General features: G+C 36.2%; 1 protein-coding gene across 1 annotated transcript; it reads right to left on the minus strand.

Moving 5' to 3' along the window:
- Positions 1–122: 122 nt before the first annotated feature.
- Positions 123–16,360, minus strand: LOC107271070 (early endosome antigen 1). Its single transcript, XM_025088336.1, has 24 exons — positions 15,470–16,360; positions 15,239–15,397; positions 15,105–15,163; positions 14,850–15,046; positions 14,452–14,756; positions 14,262–14,366; positions 14,129–14,185; positions 13,923–14,063; positions 13,379–13,585; positions 12,082–12,409; positions 11,755–11,990; positions 11,344–11,590; positions 11,240–11,271; positions 11,005–11,173; positions 10,464–10,929; positions 9,705–10,386; positions 8,973–9,281; positions 8,697–8,867; positions 8,428–8,620; positions 8,100–8,349; positions 7,973–8,021; positions 3,014–3,063; positions 325–492; positions 123–256 (listed from the first exon to the last, which is right to left on the minus strand). Exons 1-23 carry the CDS (start codon positions 15,674–15,676, stop codon positions 333–335), a joined length of 4,779 nt encoding a protein of 1,592 aa, XP_024944104.1. The 5' UTR covers positions 15,677–16,360; the 3' UTR covers positions 123–256; positions 325–332.
- Positions 16,361–16,405: the final 45 nt, after the last annotated feature.

Below are 16,405 nucleotides of genomic sequence, written 5' to 3' on the forward strand. Positions count from 1 at the left end.
TAGAACATTCTGTACCCTTCAAAGAAACAAATGTAACTATGTCTATTTGTTTTTCTTTTTCATTATGGCCCTTTAACTGTTAACAAAATTTGGTACGAAATTCTTCCCAGGATTTATAAAATCATCAGGATCATTAGAATTATCCGCTGCGATACTGGAAGTGCTCGGGGAGTCAATGCGCCGAGGAACATTGCTGTGCCGACTAGCATATTCGATCACAATTTGCTGCAAGGGCAGTCGATATATGCTCTTGGTCCTGCAGATAAAAATCAGTAAAATTACTATAGCCCAATACTTAATATGGAATAATTTAATTAGACGTACGGTACCGCCTATGAGTAATATGCGGCAACAGGAAAACCATACTCTGGTATAGCTCCCATTCTCTGACGGGAATTCGAGCCGAACCCGGTGGCACATACTCCGTCCTCTTTCTGTGCTCGCGGCTGAAAGTGTCGCGCAGCGTGGTCCATCGTTTCTCCACATTTGCAGCTGTGTGTATATACATATATATGTGTGTGAAATGTAAAATATATTCAAATGTGTATGCCCGGTATGATTATCTACCTGACAATTGAATGTTGCATAGTCTTCCGATTTCGGAAGAAATCTCGAACCACTTGTCAAGGCTTCTTAGCATCATTTTTAAAATCACGATGACTTATCGTCTATACATTTCGCCATATTGACAGATAATGACATTTTACGTATGAAAATATTGGCGGGGCAATTGTTTTTTTCACGTAAGCCGTTACGGTGCACGGAGCGAGGCATGCTCGATGCTACTCATCACGTTCCGTGATCCGTAAAATACATAATGACCCTAGCAACCGTTTTCCGTATCGTTGCTATGCCCGAGACGTAGCCAAAATCGTAGAGATTTAGTAAACGCTTCTTAATTGGAAGTTCCAATGGAATTTTGCAAATATACAATTGAATACCGCGCCGTTTACGTGTTCCGTGTCGCGTTGCACTGTAGAATGGACTTACGTAGACATACGTCAAATTATTTGGTTCAGTTGTTCAATATACAGGGTGTTTCCTAAGTCCCGGACAAGAGACAACGGATACCGTTAGATCCGGCGTGAGAAAATAAAAATGTTGGCGTTAACAAAAATCCAAAATTTTAATTAGTTTATTAATTATTAAAGATTAAAGTAAGCCAAACATAAGCGCGTGAAAACTGGTAATTCCTCAGTCTCCGCCCATTGGGGACAGCCAATCATTTATTTCCCTACAAAAACAGTGACCGGTGGATACGTAAATATAGTAACGTAAATAAACAAAAGAGTAACGGAAATAAACAAAAGAATAATGCACAATGTTTTTTGTGGGGAAATGAATGATTGGCTGTCCCCAATGGGAGGAGACTGAGGAGGAGTTACCAGTTTTCACGCGCTTATGGTTGGCTCACTTTAATCTTTAATAATTAATAAACTAATTAAAATTTTTGATTTTTGTTAACGCCAACATTTTTATTTTCTCACGCCGGATCTAACGGTATCCGTTGTCTCTTGTCCGGGACTTAGGAAACACCCTGTATATTGAACAACTGAACCAAATAATTTGACGTATGTCTACGTAAGTCCATTCTACAGTGCAACGCGACACGGAACACGTAAACGGCGCGGTATTCAATTGTATATTGTAACGTTTATCGATAGTGCAATTTCGTACGCTCATAAGGAGCGTACGAAATTGGATGTAGGTAAGTGCTCGAGGTTGGCGTCTTTAAGAACTTAGCCGAAACAGGGTTAAATGGTAAAATAAAATAACAAAAATTTATTAAATTATCTATGACAGGTATAACAGTTTCAATGTGCGTCAATTACAATCGTCCTATATAAACGTCGGTAGTGTAGGAAAGGATTGTCAGGGAAGCGTCCTGTATTTGTTGTCTATTTCTATCTCTCTCTAACCTATCTTTGAGGAAGAGAGGATGCGCCTGTGTTAATACGGTAGCCCTAGTGGCGCTCTGCCTATCTATTGGCTATGGCACTTCGTGCAAATTGACTAATCACGGCGAGGATAATAGATCGAAATCAATATGGCGTCAACTGAAGTTTCTGAGGCAGATCGCAGTGCTCTCTTCAGAACTTTGATAATATTACTCTACACGGCGGGCTCGGCGGAATAGCGAGTGCTAGTATTCCGTAGCCTTCGACAAAATTATTAACGATGATTTTATTTAATTACTATGCTCTATCTCAGAGGGTATAAATCGAGCTCAAACACTTTATAACGATTTTAATATGCGTTATCCTTTCGGATTTAAATCACGCTCACTTTATTATTACTCACGTTTGCTGTACAGTTCTAATGTTGTAGATTTCGAATATTGAATTTGATTGGAAATGCATTATTTAACTAATGAAAATGCTAGATTGATTAGCGAAAAGTGCTAATCTTCTATCAGATTTTATTTCTATTATTTTCCGCAGATCAACTTTCGGGAGATGTTTTTCATCTATCGGCTATTGTTGACACTAGCAACGCGTCCTTATTGTTTGTTTGTAACGAGTACGCTCTCAGTACATGCAGGAGTACTGAGAGATTGATCGATTTGTCACGTTACAATAAATGGCATTTAGTATTATTGAAACAATTGTATAATAAATCGAACACAGCACATCGATTTATTGCAAACTGCGTATACACGTATGTTCTACATTTCAAAAAATGAGGGAAGACAAACGAATCATAAAATCCTAGCAGATAGCTAATCAAATATTTAACATTAAAAGAGTTTCAAAAATAAATTATATGTTACGAAAATAAACATATAAAAAATCAATTAACTGTTATTGGTCACATAATTTGTTGTTTATAATTTGTTACCATTATATTCTCCTAGATCTCACAGTCGAAAAAATAAAGGATAATTTCAACACCGACATCTCTTATGTAAGTACAAAATCAAAAATTCTGCTAAATGCAACTACGACACTTATAGGGTTGCCATACTGTGTTATTTAGCATTAAATATACGTGTTAATGGCTGTTATAGTCATACTTGTGATGTATACTGCATTGGTGGATGAAATCCTTCCTCTGGCAGTCAAACTGAAAATAGGCAAGTTGTTAACACGCTATAAAATAGAAAATTTTCTTTATTTTATTTTAAACCTCGGTCATTTCTAAAAAATATACAATTTTGAGAAATATAAAAGTTACACGCGTTAACCCTCTGGGATTAACGAAAGTATGTATGTACATACACACCTCAGTGTGTTTTCAACGACCAAGAACATCTCTAATAATGGACAAGACGTGATTTTTTCGATTTGCAAACATTTTTTTTAAATTTTAGATATGGTATAAACGAATTTTGAATCCGATTATATACAGTAACGTCCAATTGAAGTGCAACACTTGAATTTTTTTATATAACTGTGAAAGTATCACAGATTTCGAAAAACCAAAGACATATTTTTTAGGAAATTTTCTTCCCGTTCGAATGGTAAATGTTTTATCCCGATCGGATACAAAATGGCCGAATGGCAGGGGTTGGAGTGAAAAAGTGCATTTTGGAACTTTTTGAAAAATTCGAGATCTAGTAGTTCCGGAAAAAACTTTATATTTCTAATTAGGGCACGAGAGAGAGCATTCTTCGGCATTAAAAAACCCCCCCATTGAACCCCTGTAGGATCACTCTAGGGGGAGTTACACCCCCTTGAAGTGAAAACACTTAAATTGCCATAACTTCCGAACGTGCCGGCTAATCTGGTCCAGTTTCTGTGTGATATCATCTTTAATGATACTGCAGATTCTCACAAAATTATTGTTCTCGGAGATGATCTGGTGACGCAGATCTCGAGATTTCGCAAGCGCACCCGAAGCTTCCCCGCCATTTTTCATTAGGAAAGCGATGAAATAGAAGTTTCATTTTTATCCACGTTGTAGCTGAGATTTCAACGATTAAAACGCGCTTTTAAACATCTAAATACGAGTACGCTAAGGGGTTAAATTATCCATTTGAAAAAACGCCTAAATTTTGCGAGTTCCGCTCGAGGCGCTCGGGGGACAATTGCTTGGCGCGCGTGGTAGGGTAGTAGTCCCCTTTCCTAATGAAAAATGGCGGGGAAGCTTCGGGTGCGCTTGCGAAATCTCGAGATCTGCGTCACCAGATCATCTCCGAGAACAATAATTTTGTGAGAATCTGCAGTATCATTAAAGATGATATCACACAGAAACTGGACCAGATTAGCCGGCACGTTCGGAAGTTATGGCAATTTAAGTGTTTTCACTTCAAGGGGGTGTAACTCCCCCTAGAGTGATCCTACAGGGGTTCAATGGGGGGGTTTTTTAATGCCGAAGAATGCTCTCTCTCGTGCCCTAATTAGAAATATAAAGTTTTTTCCGGAACTACTAGATCTCGAATTTTTCAAAAAGTTCCAAAATGCACTTTTTCACTCCAACCCCTGCCATTCGGCCATTTTGTATCCGATCGGGATAAAACCTTTACCATTCGAACGGGAAGGAAATTTTCTAAAAAATATATGTTTGGTTTTTCGAAATCCGTCATACTTTCACAGATATGTAAAAAAATTCAAGTGTTGCACTTCAATTGGACGTTACTGTATAATCATTTTTCCCGGGCAGTTACATAGCACAAGTATAATGTTATAATATTAAATGTTCCATGTTATATTACTGCAATGAAATTCTTTTATTGGGTTTCTGATGAGTTTCTATAACATTTCAAAAACGTGAAAATGTATTATTTTATTATTAATGGCTTCTACCGGTCCATGGAGACATCTCCGTCAGGTACTCTCCTTTGCCGGGCAACTCGGTACGTCGATACTATCTCCCCACCGCAGATTCGAGCACCTCGACCTCAACTAAACAATAACGAAATCTTCCGAGAGTATTGGCATAACTATACGAATCAACCCGAGAGCGTAGCTTCTGAGCAGAGTGACGACTCGAAGGGAGCCGGAAAGCAAGAACGTTATTTGTATCGGTAGCCGGAGTTGCCTTGTGACCGTGAATCGAAAAATCACGTCACAGTATGTATGTGTGTGTAGCCGTGAGCAAATAGTACATTATGATACAAGTGTGGAAAGTTGGTGATTCCTGACGAGTGTGACACAAGTCAGAATCGTGGCAAACGTCACACGAGTAGGAATCACCAACCCGCACGAGTATCATATACTATTTTTCTGCGCTCACGTCCGTAATCGGGCGAACATCGTGCAGAGTCGGGTAAATGTGTAAAGCCATTGACTCCCGCTCCTGCGCTGCAATGACGCTAGATTTGTTCGTTTTCTATCTAGTGCACCGAAATAGCAGTTATTGCAGCGCAGGAGAGAAGTCTTTTGTCATTGCAACGCGGCAACAGCAGCGCCAGAGAGGAGCAATGTAGGAGAAGGAGAGTGTAAGAGGGGAGAAGGAGAATGGAGAAGGAGAAAGGATCGCCCGATACGGCCGCTCGCGCAGAAAAATTGTTAACGTAACTTGAGCGAAACTCTCGCTTGTTTTCGCCTGAGCGTCTACAGTAGAGAGAGGGGGAGAGCAGCCGAGACCGCGAAGCGACCGATACACACTGCGGCGAAAAGAAGCGAGGTTCGCTCAAGATACATAAATAACTATTTTGCAACAATGTACGGAAAGTTCGCAGAATATGCACCAAAAAGAAGCACGAAATGGCCGATTCTTGATGAGTTCAGAGTGTGCGGAATCATCAAGAATGAACCATTTTGTGCTTGTTTGTTGATGCACAATCTGTATACTTTCCGTAGAGCGTTGCAAAAATGTTATATCTAAAGCTCCAGGCAAACCGCAAACGCATCGACATTAAAATTTACAAGATACATTTAGTTCCGGACATAGATGACACTGTTTTATTAGCAGATGCCCAATGCTTCCCGGTTTCAGAAGACGCATATGCGAAGATCATATAAATTAACTATCATAAAATTTTTATAAAAAATTCCGGGCGAATTATTGCATTGATCGGCTTGAAATTTACATCAGACATTGATTTTCGGCTGTATAATAGATGGCATTGTAATATCTGTAGATGTTTAGCTCTTCCCGTTTTAAGAATCTATATTCAAAATTTGGTTTGAACCACTTAATCAATCGCAATAAAATTTACAGGAAAAATTAACGAGATTCTAAATGGCATAATAACATTCACAAATGTCGAGCACTGCCAATTTAAAAGTTGCGTGCCCGCGAATATAATTTGTTTGCAACGGAAATGTATAACATGAGAAAGCATGGTTCACGCGGTTGTATCTCACGACAAACCTCTTTGTTCTCATTTTTTTAAGAGAAATAGATTACTTAGAGTCTAACGTTTCCATCGATATACAACAATAAAGTTAAGACTCATTGGTTAGATACGAAATAACAGCAGAAAACCAAATGGAGTTGTATACCACCTTGTATACCACCTTGGTAGTCCTGAGAGGTTCAGGAAACTTATTAGTTCCCAGAGGGTTAACACATATGTATGTTTCACAAAAAGGAATATATAGAGTGATGAACGTTTCAAATTATTGTTGTCGTACTCGTATATCTTATTAGGAAAAAAAAAACATTCTCCCGCTCCTGCGCTGCAATGACGCTAGATTTGTTCGTTTTCTATCTAGTGCACCGAAATAGCAGTTATTGCAGCGCAGGAGAGAAGTCTTTTGTCATTGCAACGCGGCAACAGCAGCGCCAGAGAGGAGCAATGTAGGAGAAGGAGAGTGTAAGAGGGGAGAAGGAGAATGGAGAAGGAGAAAGGATCGCCCGATACGGCCGCTCGCGCAGAAAAATTGTTAACGTAACTTGAGCGAAACTCTCGCTTGTTTTCGCCTGAGCGTCTACAGTAGAGAGAGGGGGAGAGCAGCCGAGACCGCGAAGCGACCGATACACACTGCGGCGAAAAGAAGCGAGGTTCGCTCAAGATACATAAATAACTATTTTGCAACAATGTACGGAAAGTTCGCAGAATATGCACCAAAAAGAAGCACGAAATGGCCGATTCTTGATGAGTTCAGAGTGTGCGGAATCATCAAGAATGAACCATTTTGTGCTTGTTTGTTGATGCACAATCTGTATACTTTCCGTAGAGCGTTGCAAAAATGTTATATCTAAAGCTCCAGGCAAACCGCAAACGCATCGACATTAAAATTTACAAGATACATTTAGTTCCGGACATAGATGACACTGTTTTATTAGCAGATGCCCAATGCTTCCCGGTTTCAGAAGACGCATATGCGAAGATCATATAAATTAACTATCATAAAATTTTTATAAAAAATTCCGGGCGAATTATTGCATTGATCGGCTTGAAATTTACATCAGACATTGATTTTCGGCTGTATAATAGATGGCATTGTAATATCTGTAGATGTTTAGCTCTTCCCGTTTTAAGAATCTATATTCAAAATTTGGTTTGAACCACTTAATCAATCGCAATAAAATTTACAGGAAAAATTAACGAGATTCTAAATGGCATAATAACATTCACAAATGTCGAGCACTGCCAATTTAAAAGTTGCGTGCCCGCGAATATAATTTGTTTGCAACGGAAATGTATAACATGAGAAAGCATGGTTCACGCGGTTGTATCTCACGACAAACCTCTTTGTTCTCATTTTTTTAAGAGAAATAGATTACTTAGAGTCTAACGTTTCCATCGATATACAACAATAAAGTTAAGACTCATTGGTTAGATACGAAATAACAGCAGAAAACCAAATGGAGTTGTATACCACCTTGTATACCACCTTGGTAGTCCTGAGAGGTTCAGGAAACTTATTAGTTCCCAGAGGGTTAACACATATGTATGTTTCACAAAAAGGAATATATAGAGTGATGAACGTTTCAAATTATTGTTGTCGTACTCGTATATCTTATTAGGAAAAAAAAAACATTATTTATATGCGTTATAAAATATTTTGGATTTACTTGGACCTTTAAAACTTACATGTGTTATAAATAAAACTGAAGACGAAGAAAAATATATACTCACAATTTCATCCTTAATCGTTGCAGTTTTTCTCTGCAAGTCTGATATTCTTCTGCAATAAATGCACATATAATAAAATAATTGATATTCGCCATTGACGAGGTATAATTTTTCTACCAAAATGAATTACCCAACGTTATGCGTCCGTTGTACATTGGACAATAATTCTTCACAGGGGGCGTCCCTATCTACCTCACAGATGTTTGGCGTTTTATGGAATATTTTACTCGGATCTCGTGAATGATGTTGAAATTGATTTTGACTAAAAATTGAGAGGCGTTTTTGTAAATCGAAAATTATCTCCTGTTCAGCAACCATAGCTTTCGCCAATTTTTGTGACTTCCTTTGCTCTTGTTGAATTATTAATTCCAATTCATAAACTGTGTAACAGAGTGGAACATTGTGAAAAATCATTTGTTATCAGAATGACCTTTATATATACACTGAGTCAAGGAGACCTTTCTGCTGCTTTTGCGAAATTTCATTTTCAAGCTCACTAATTCTTCTATTTAACAGATGTTTTTCATTAATATCGTCCAACTTTTCCTGCTCTCGTTTTATACTTGACGTTGAATTCTTGTCAGCAATAAAACAGGACGCGGAAGAGCATATTCGATTGTGTAATTCCACCATCTCTTTCTGATTTAGTGACTGTAGTATAAGAAATATGGCAATTTAACACTGTTTACACATGACATTGTAATTATTATAGTAACTGTATACGCACTTTGAGCCACGAATCAGGGTCAAATGGATTTTCAAAATCCTTTATAATTTCGTCATGATCCCTTGTCATTCGTTTAATACTTTCGTTATGTTTTTTAACAATCGAATTTATGATGCAGTCGTACTTTTGTTGAAGGGACTTTAGCGAACTATTATATTTCATGGTCGTAGCCTGATTCGCCACAGTAAATTTAAAACATCAAATATTACAACGCTACTATGACTTTTTGTGGTTACATAATTTAATTATAACGATGAGCTGTAATGAGTTACATACATTAAGTTCAGCAGTGAGCTCTTCTTTTTCCTTAGTAAGAGATTTCACGTGTTCCATAAGAATCTTTATTTCCGACTTGATATGCGTGTCAGAACTCAATTTATCAGTTAAAATACCATCCTCTTGTGGGTCGTTTTCTGACTCTGTTTGTTGGGAAATATTACACGTTGACTTGTAAATCTTCTGTTCTTCCATTTTTCTTATTTTATTCTTGAAGTACTGCAATTCTTTTACACGTTGATGCAATTCATTTTTCAAATTTTTACTCATTCGGATTGTCTCCGTTATTCGTGTCTCTTGTTCGTATATCTGTAAAATTGTATCATAAAAGTGGAACATTCTGATTTCAATCTATACAGGCAATATTTTAAATATTTCACTTTTATAAGTTTAAGGTTCATCCGTAAATAGTACTATGTACAAGTTTTAGTTAGAATTATTTTTAAACTCACAATTTAAAATCTTACTTAATCGTTTTAACATAATATCTATGAATATATGTGCATAATGGGATTAATTGCAACCTTGGAAACTTGTAACTCCTCCTTTTTAAAGTTAGACTTTATCTAAAGCAAAGACACCTTAAAGCTTCCTTTTTCACCGGAATCATAATTAAGTATTTTATATTAAATGTAAGAAAACTTATGGCTTGAATAGAGCAAAGCAAATTGTGACCTGCTTCTGATATAATCGAGTAAGTTAATGATTTTATTATTCTAAATAGAAACGTACCCAATGACTTCCTTGAAATCTGGGGCTCATGTTATCACCGGATCGATCATTTATATTGGAATCTTGTAATATTCGTACGTCAAATTGACTTTTATCACTCAATATCTTATTATATAAGGTACATGAAGTAATAGATTCTTGCTTTTCGACAGAATCACTCTTAAGGACATTTAAGAAGTCGGACTTATTCACATTTTTCAAATTCATTAATTTATGTTCCAATTCTACATTTTTTTCATGCATGTCTTTCAATTCTCTTTCTAACTTTTCATTCGATTTTTCATATTCCAGCTGATTCGCTTTCTGTTTACTTAACTTTTCTACCAATTTTCGTTTACTGCCATTAAATTTAGAAATTTCTTTTTGCAGATTAAATATTTGATCAATTTTCTCAGTTTCCTTCTTAAAAATAGCATCTTTATTATTAAGCTTTTCTATTTCTTGTTGAACAGTTGTGTAATTTTCCTCCAGGCTTGATATCGTCTTTTTCAAGAGCTCTATTTCCAAATTTTTCGCCTCTATCTTTTCCTTATAATCACTTTCTTTAAAACTTATCTCTCTCGCGTAATCGTCAACCTGCTTTAACAATTTGAATATATATTGATTACGTTCCGTAAGAATTCCAGTTGAGTCTGTTACTAGTTGCGTAAGATTTTCATTCATTTTTCGCAACGGCATTGATCTACATTACAGAAAAGTATGATAAAATATTATGTTAATCAATATCGACAAGCATTATTTTTATGTCAAATCGCTAACTTTTGCTCCATTTCATTAATCTTCTTTTCCAATGCATTGATATCATCGCTGCTTGGCGATTTTGTGCGTTGTATTTCTTCAAGAAGCATAACAATTTCACCATCTTTGATTTGAAGTATTTCATCCTTTTTTTGACAGTAAGTCGAAAGTCTGATATTTTGTTCTGTTAAGTCATTAACTTGGTTTCTAAGAGACGTGCAGTGCTCATTCAATTCACCTACGCTACACTTATATCTCTTAAGTTGTTGTGCCAGATCGCAGACTTCAAGTTTTTTAGATTTAACTTCCTTATTTATTTCATCGAGTCGTAATTCGAGTCGCTGTATTTTTTCATCGTGTTCATTTGCATATTTTGAAAAATTCGCTATCTGCAAATTTAATTTGTCAATTTCAGTATTCCTCACAATAATCTCGTCTTGCTGTTTAACGATCTCCCTGGCAATTTCTGTACATTCATCTCCGGCGCCTGGAAAAACCGAATTTTATTAATTCCGTAATAATTCGAGTAAAAGGGTACAGACTGTAGCAACTTGTATAATACCTTTGAGTGCGGCAGATATATAATTTATTTTATCAATAGACTTTTTAACGTGAATAGCAAGTGCACGATCAACTTTATTATCGTCTGAAGTTTTTCTTAAAGTTTCTCGTAATTGCTCAGTCAGTTTTGCAACCTCCGCATGCGTCGTATCCTTTTGGGTTTCCTTTAGCTGAAATTCCAAATTTTCTATCTGACGTAAGTATTCCGAGCATTGTATTTTATATTTTTTTTGTACCTCACAGACACGTTGTTTCAAGATCTTGACACCTGTCGGTACATTTATGTTATGTAATAATGTCAACATATAACTTTTAATGAATTGGGATTATTAGTAGATACCATCGTCCTGAATATTAGCGGCTTCTTCAGCATCCCTCAGAGCGTCTTTCGATTCAATAATCTGCTGATACATAGTGTCACGTTCATTTTTATACGATTTCAACTTCTTCATAAGGTTTTTTATTTCCTGAAGAGAATAAGAAACTTTCTTCACTATCACTGCTTCCAGTCCTTCTTTGTTACCTTTTGCTTCACTTAATATCGCTTTCTCTGTGTTCAACTGTTCGATCGTGCACTCCATGCGTTTCTATAATATTTATAGTATTGAAAAAGTTTTTCTTTTCAATTTTATCTACTTATTATGGCTAGAGAATCTCATCAATTTACAGATCAGTGTCCACTATACTTACTAAAAAATAAATGTGTATATATAATACAGTGTAATTTATAATTATAGACAATGCTCATCACCTTTTCAAACTTCCAATCGTCTAGGTCGAGCAATGCATTGTTTAAACGATCAATTATTTCCTTTGATTTAGACGTAATATCCATCTTTTTGTTCATAGATAAAACGTTGCTTTCTTCTACTATATTTTTTACAGATTCACATGTTTCCCGCTGTCTTTCTAATTCGTCCAAGTCTTCACGTGCAAGCATTCGTTTTCTTATTCTCGAGGGGGATAGCTCACCTTTAAAATCTACACCTTTGAAATTGTCAATCCAGTAATCTATTGAATTCTTAGAAGAAAAAATAAAAGCTACAACAAATGTATAATTGTTGAAAAATGTATTAACCATCTCTATGATGATTGTGCTCATTGTCAAATCCGTGAGAAGGTTCAGACTGATTAGTTCTCAAATATTGTTTCTGGCACTTAGAACTTTGAAGTCCGATCAAAACTTCTTTAATGTCCTGGATTAAATCTTTTAATTCTCTCTTGTACTGTTGCACTGCTCCCATTGTCTCAAGTTCGTCCATGTTATTCAAACCGCCGTTAAGCTTGTCAGTGAGGCCGCTAACTTCTAGCTGCATGACAGCCAGCTCCTTTTCGCACTGAACAATCTTATTGTTCTTTCTCTCAATCTCGGCCTTCAAGTCTGCCAGAGCGTCCCTCATCTTCACCTGATTACGAGGAATAACTGTTTATCTATAATACGTGTATCTGAAATATCGGCTTTTCCTGCGCATAAATGGATCATATTTTTTTTCCTATCGGTGATTCGACTAATCACACAAAACTCCTGTTTCTTGGAGACCAAAGGATTACAACTGAAAGTATCGATAACGGTCAATTAATGTTTTACATTTTTTATTTTTATGGCGTCGTTATAGAACGTTATGGAAACAGTGCAGCACACAATGTTGTTTCGCGCAAAGATTCGTCTACTACAATTTAAAACGGTTAAACGCTGCGGAAGTTATATTTCCAATGACGGCAATTCTTCGTTCCTGGAAGTTTCTGCAATAAGACACACTGCTTGTTACTTACCACTTGGATATATGCTTCAAGCAGTAGACTGAATCGAAAATCTAGCACCGGTTTGAGCCCATATAACATCCAATTCCTTTGTTCTTCGGGATTGCCGACTGAAATGTAATATCAATTTCACCCTAGGAGATCCCACTGATAGAACTCTGAGGCCAATGCTGGATTTTACGAGAGCGCGTAAACACAGATTTTAAAGTGAACAGCCAAAACCGAATCTTAACCTGAGGATTCTGCTCGTTTATAGATCATAAGTTAGGATCTACACTGGACACCAGAAATGGGTCTAATATCTGTACCTCGAAAATAGGATCTTGAGATTCAACTGGTTAACTCAATCGAGTTTCCCTATTCCATAATCTTAATATCAGCCTCAATGTACTAGTGTAGAATAAATAGATTTAAACCGGTGCTAAATTTTCGACTCGGGAGATAAATATTTTTAAACATATTCTCCAATCTGTGGATTCTATTGGTCTTAAAATATTTCAGCATCCCCCTGCCCCTTCTATCTTCGACATCAGTCATGCGAGGAAATTTTAATTAATATCGCGGCATAGAGAATGATACAAATTTTCGACTTCTTTGAACAAGATAAAATATACCTGACGTGCTTCGTTTGCTTGAGAACTTTTTTCTACTAATCGAACCAGCTTCTGTATCTCCTCTTCTTGATCATGCAGCTGTCGTTCTAGGTCTTGATTTTTTATTCGTAAATCATCAAGCTCTTGCAAAGACGCTCTTAGCTTTTTCAGTGCCTTGTCACATTCCTCAGCTTCTTTAGCCAATTTTTCCATTTCTTCAACTTTTCGCTGCAAAAACAATATATTACTACATGTACTTGTTGCATTTTAGTTCGATTTATTCCGTAGGATAAAATTTGATGTTTTTTATTAACTCGTTGGGCACCATCGGGAGTGCAGAATGACCCCAGACCAAGTTAAAACGACAATAAGTCCGAGATAAGTAGATCGATTTGAGAGTCTGACATTTCAATTTTACATATATTAAAGTCAAAAATTATAATTAGAACGAAAGTTATATGCGAAAACAAAAGTTGGGATATAATGCGACCCCACATGGGGTTCGTGGATGCGACATAAAATGATGGTACATATATGTATGTGATCATAACCAAATAGTACTAACTCTAAGATATTCATTCTGTTTACGAATTTTTTCGTTTTCCTCCCATCGGAACTGTAATTCCTCAGCTTTGTTCGAGTGTGCCAATTGCTCTTTCCTTAGATCTTCCTTTAATCGTTGTATCAAGCGGTCGCGAATATACATCTGGAATATCGGTCCCGCAATATGACTCACATACGTCTTACATTAAGCTTTGAAATGTAACTTACTTCCTTCCTTAGATCTTCCAGTTTATGATTTTGTTGATCACCCATTCCTTGCAGTTGCTGTAAAACATATAGTAAATTAATTATTACTTTTCTAAATGTTATAATGTAGAATAGCATTCTATCATTTATATACATTAAAGTCTTGCAGCAACATATTGAGATGATCTTCTTTCATCTTCAGAGCTGTTTGCAAATCTTTCTTTTTCACCCTTTCGTCCTCCAATTCATATTCCTTGACCTGGACCAAACAAATTATTTATAATAATATGTCCAAGACTTTTTTAAAGCTACGTCTAATTTATTTATCATCGCATATTCTTTACTTCAAGTTGATTCTTTAACACGATTATCTCAGCTTCGTTTTTGATGATTGTGTTTGGGATCTCATCTTCCGTTTCGGAATCAGACGAAGATGTTGAAGAAATTTCACTGTTTATTTCATCGCCGCTAACAGATACTTCATAGCTCTCCGAGATGGATAAGTTATCGACGGGTTTGCTTAATTTCACTTTATCAAATGAATTATTGTCCATCTTTTTTTCCTTTGCATCATATGATTCTTTCGCACAGTATCTATTCGTTGCTGGTAACTTATCAAAAGAAAACGTAACAGCAGCAGAGTCATTTTCTGCCAAAGATATCGTACACTTTAACTTATATTCCTACTTACTTTTTATCTTTTTTACGAATTAATCTATTTTTATATAATATATTTCGTTACCTCCATCGGGATTGCTGTTTGTTTCATAAGAAGACTCATTTTGTGAAACTTCTTCACGAGCGGCCTCTTTCATTGCTTTAGAATCAAATCCGAACATATCATTGTCATACTGAGTAGAAACACACTTTTTCAGAGTCTTCGTCAAAGGAAAGGTCTGACACGAGCTCTGAATATATTGATTATCCTCTTCGTTTTTCCTTTAAAATTAAAAAAAATTACGCAATTGATCAATTGACAAGTACGGTCAAGTACCACCTCTTTGCAATAGAATTTGATTCATCATTCCTTGGAATATCATGAACCGGCGTTTCATTCTGAAATATACATGTCTTTGCATTAAAAATATATAAAAATCTATAAAAATATGGAAATGGAGACTTTAAACCAACACTATCATTATCTTGCAATTCTTTCAGCTGTGCTATAGTAAGTTTGAGTGCCTTATACTTCGCTAACTCTCGTCGACAGTCGGCGAGTTCATTTTGCGCCTGAGTACTTAGAGCAATCAAGTTGTCAATAACTACGTCAAACGGTACGATTTTTCCTATCTGTTAAACATAGATTTAACATTTTACAATAAAATATTACAGTTTTGTGGAAATTATCAGAGTTATACAGACTGCAGGGCTGTTTTCTGCGAGTTCACGAAAATAGCGGGAATTTTCTAGCGGATTTGTACACCAGGCTCTGACATCCGCGCACGAATCATACACCTTTAAGCGGCCCTCCAATCGTTTTTTTGGAAATACACAATCTCCATAGGTTAATGTTTCGTTTCCAGCACCGCCAGCCAAAAAAATTCGTGGTCCATGCTCCACGTATGACATTCTCACAGCCCGCTGCAATTCTTTTCCTATATGGTCCTAACATGTGTTTTGGTTTGTCACTTCCTTTGCTCGTGTGATTCAGAGAGTTTAAAACTTATTGGAATATTTATGGCTGGCAGTTGGGATCAGATTTTGTTATTTTTCGCCATGTCTGTTTGAATCCCATAGTAACGTGAGGCGACAGTCAAAATTTGAGTTATCTTCGTAATGTGCTAAGTTCTCTGGCGTGGGTATGAAACATTAGCAAGCAGCAGTTTTTGAAAATGTTTTAATAAAATATTTTGTTTTGTTATAAACCACAGTTAAAAAGACCTACATTGGTACAAGTAGTCGGTACCTTTATGATACGTTATTATATTGCTTTGCAATTAAAAAATTGTTTTCCTATCTAGATAAATATATCATTCATTTTATTGTCATCCTTTTACTGCAATTGGAATCCTTGAATTCGTACAAAGTCAATTAAAAATTGACTTTTAAGTAAAGATTATCTGTTGTATTTTAGAATTCCTGCTTTCCTTTTCCACCTTGAAGACTAATATGTTAATGTGACGAGACAAGTTTAAGTTAGGCCTTCTTTAAAAATGAAATGTTACAGTACGTTTATATGCATACGTCATCGATAACAACAAATAATTTTTTATACCCAATTTAAACTTTGTCATTTGAACTATATTTTTCTTCTTTCATTTCATCACTTCCCCATTATTCAATGTTCATAATTCCACA

This window comes from Cephus cinctus, unplaced genomic scaffold (genome assembly GCF_000341935.2).
Source record: "Cephus cinctus unplaced genomic scaffold, Ccin1 Ccin1_scaffold0885, whole genome shotgun sequence".
Taxonomy (NCBI): Eukaryota; Metazoa; Arthropoda; class Insecta; order Hymenoptera; family Cephidae; genus Cephus; species Cephus cinctus.